The sequence below is a fragment of the Neopelma chrysocephalum genome, unplaced genomic scaffold (genome assembly GCF_003984885.1).
Source record: "Neopelma chrysocephalum unplaced genomic scaffold, ASM398488v2 Primary Assembly neopelma1_186957, whole genome shotgun sequence".
NCBI lineage: Eukaryota > Metazoa > Chordata > Aves > Passeriformes > Pipridae > Neopelma > Neopelma chrysocephalum.
Genome location: NW_020939031.1, coordinates 1 through 3,056, shown reverse-complemented (window position 1 = coordinate 3,056; position 3,056 = coordinate 1). Strand labels below are relative to the sequence as shown.

Below are 3,056 nucleotides of genomic sequence, written 5' to 3'. Positions count from 1 at the left end.
CCTTGTTGGCTTGGTCAACCCTTGTTGGGTTGAAGGCCCCACCATGAGGTTCTCCAACCCTTGTTGGGTTGAAGGACCCACCACAAGGTTCTCCAACCCTTGTTGGCTTGAAGGACCCACCATGATGTTCTCCAAACCTTGTTGGGTTGAAGGCCTCACCACCAGGTTCTCCAACCCTTGTTGGGTTGAAGGTCTCACCACCAGGTTCTCCAACCCTTGTTGGGTTGAAGGTCTCCCCACCAAGTTCTCCAACTCCTCATGTCTTCATCGCTGCCCGACCGCGCCCACTTTGCCCCACCCTCTGCCACCCGCAGACCCCACCCCACGTCCCAGCCCCACCCTGCCCCGCCCAGGGGGGCGTGGTCGTACCTGGCAGGAGTCTTGGCCACCGCGGACATTGCCGGCGCAGATCATGTTGGCCGTGATGGAGTTGGGGTAGAAGCTCCGGCACTCGGCCGCCGAGAACAGGGTGACGTTGACGCACTGAAGGACCTCCGGGTACGTCACTGGGACACCAAAAACCCTCGTCGGGACACGCCCGGGACATGCCCCCGGGACACGCCCGGGACACACCCAGGACACGTCCCAAAGGGAGGGACACGCCCCCGGCTCGTGGGTTTGAGGGGACAGAAAGGGGTCAAGGGTGGGGTCGGGGGTCAGGGGGCCACGAGAGGAGACGTGTGGCCAGGAGGGGACCCAGATGACCATGGAGTGACCAGGAAAGGACCCAGATGACCAAAAAGGGGACCCAGGTGACCATGAAAAGACCCAGATGACCATGAGAAGACCCAGGTGACCATGGAGTGACCAGGTGAGGACCCAGATGACCACGAGGTGACCAGGTGACCATGAGCCGACCTAGATGACCAGGAGGGGACCCAGGTGACCATGAAGTGACCATGAGCTGACCCAGATGACCACGAGATGATCAGGAAAGGACCCAGATGACCAAGTGACCATGAGAAGACCCAGGTGATGACCATGAAAGGACCCAGATGACCAGAAAAGGACCCAGATGACCAGAAGGTGACCCAGGTGACCATGAGGTGACCAGATGACCATGAGGTGACCAGGAAATGCCCCAAGTGACCATGAGGTGACCCAGGTGACCAGGAGAAGACCCAGGTAACCATGAGGTGATGGGAAAGGACCCAGATGACCAGGAGGTGACCAGGAAAGGACCCAGAGGATCAGAAAAGGACCCAGATGACCATGAGGAGACCCAGGTGACCATGAGCTGACCGAGATCACCACAAGGTGACCAGGTGAAGACCCAAATGACCAGGAGGTGACCCAGATGACCAGGAGATGACCAGATGACCATGAGGTGAATAGGAAAGGACCCAGATGACCAGGAGGTAACCCAGGTGACCAGGAAGTGACCCAGATGACCAGGAAGTGACCCAGATGACCATGAGAAGACCCAGGTGAACAGAAGATGATAAAAAAAGACCCAGATGACCAGGAAGTGACCCAGATGACCACGAGGTGACCAGGTGACCACGGAGTGACCAGGAAAGGACCCAGATGCCCACGAGGTGCCCAGATGACCATGAGGTGACCAGATGACCATGAGATGACCAGGTGACAACCCAGATGACCAGATGATCAGGAGGTGACCAGGTGACCATGAGAAGATCCAGATGACCATGAGTTGACCAGGAAAGGACCCAGATGACCAGGAGGTGCCCAGATGACCATGAGGTGCCCAGATGACCATGAGGTGACCAGGAAAGGACCCAGGTGACCACAAGATGACCAGGTGAGGACCCAGATGACCAAATGACCACAAGGTGACCACAAGGTGCCCCAGATGACCACAAGGCCCCCCCTCACAACCCCTAACCCCCCCCCAGATACCCCCAACCCCTCCCAAACTCCCCCCGGGCTACCTTCTGGAGAGGTGGTGGCCCCCCATCCCGAGGTGACGCAGGCGGTGCCGGGCCGGGGCAGGCACGAGGCCACCGGGATGGGCCGGACGCGCTCGGACAGGGCGGCCGGAGCCAGGAGCTTGAGCAGCATGATGTCGTTGTCCTTGGTGGAGGGGTCGTAGTCCGGGTGGGCCACCCGCTTGGCCACCATGCGCCGCTCCTCGCCCACCTCGCGCCCGTACAGCCGGTGTTTGCCCAGCGCCACCGTGGTCACCCTGCGGGGGGGGACACGAGTGACCACAAGGTGACCACAAGGTGACCACGAGGTGACCACAAGGTGACCACGAGGTGACCAGATGTCCATGGGGTGACCCAGGTGACCAGGAGGGGATCACGGTGACCAGGAGGTGACCAAGGTGACCCCGAGGTGACCAGGGGACCATTAGAGGACACAAGTGACCACAAGGTGACCATGAGGTGACCCAGGTGACCATGAGGTGGCCAAGGGGATCAGGAGGTGGCCAAGGTGACCACAAAGTGACCAGGAGGTGGCCAAGGTGACCAGGAGGTGAGCCAGGTGACCAGGAGGTGACCCAGGTGGCCAGGAAGTGACCAAGGTGACCACAAGATGGCCAAGGTGACCACGAGGTGACCAGATGTCCATGAGCTCACCAAGGTGACCAGGAGGGAATCACAGTGACCAGGAGAGGACTCAGGTGACCAGGAGGTGACCAAGGGGACCACAAGGTGACTCAGGTGGCCAGAAGTCCATGAGGTGACCAAGGTGACCATGAGATGACCAGATGTCCATGGGGTGACCCAGAGGATCAGGAGGTGACTCAGGTGACCAGGAGGTGGTCAAGGTGATCACAAGGTGACCAGAAGGTGACCAGATGTCCATGGGGTGACCCAGGTGATCAGGAGGTGGCCAAGATGACCGGGAGGTGACCAAGGTGACCAGGAGGTGAGCAGGAGGTGATCAAGGTGACCCAGGTGGCCAGGAAAGGACCCAGGTGACCAGGAGGTGGCCAAGGTGACCAAGGTGACCATGAGGTGGCCAAGGTGAGTGGGAGGTGGCCAAGGGGATCTGGAGGTGGCCAAGGTGACCACAAGGTGACCAGATGTCCATGAGGTGACCCAGGTGACCCCAAGGTGACCATGAGGTGACCGGGTGACCACAAGGTG

At 59.9% G+C, this 3,056-nt stretch overlaps 1 protein-coding gene across 1 annotated transcript; it reads right to left on the bottom strand.

Moving 5' to 3' along the window:
- Positions 1–369: 369 nt before the first annotated feature.
- On the bottom strand, positions 370–2,146 carry LOC113962987 (kallikrein-14-like; the record flags this gene model as incomplete). Its single annotated transcript, XM_027673779.1, has 2 exons — positions 370–506; positions 1,893–2,146. Coding segments are annotated over 2 exons (391 nt in total), but the record flags the coding sequence as incomplete, so codon positions are not given.
- Between the last annotated feature and the right edge of the window lie 910 nt (positions 2,147–3,056).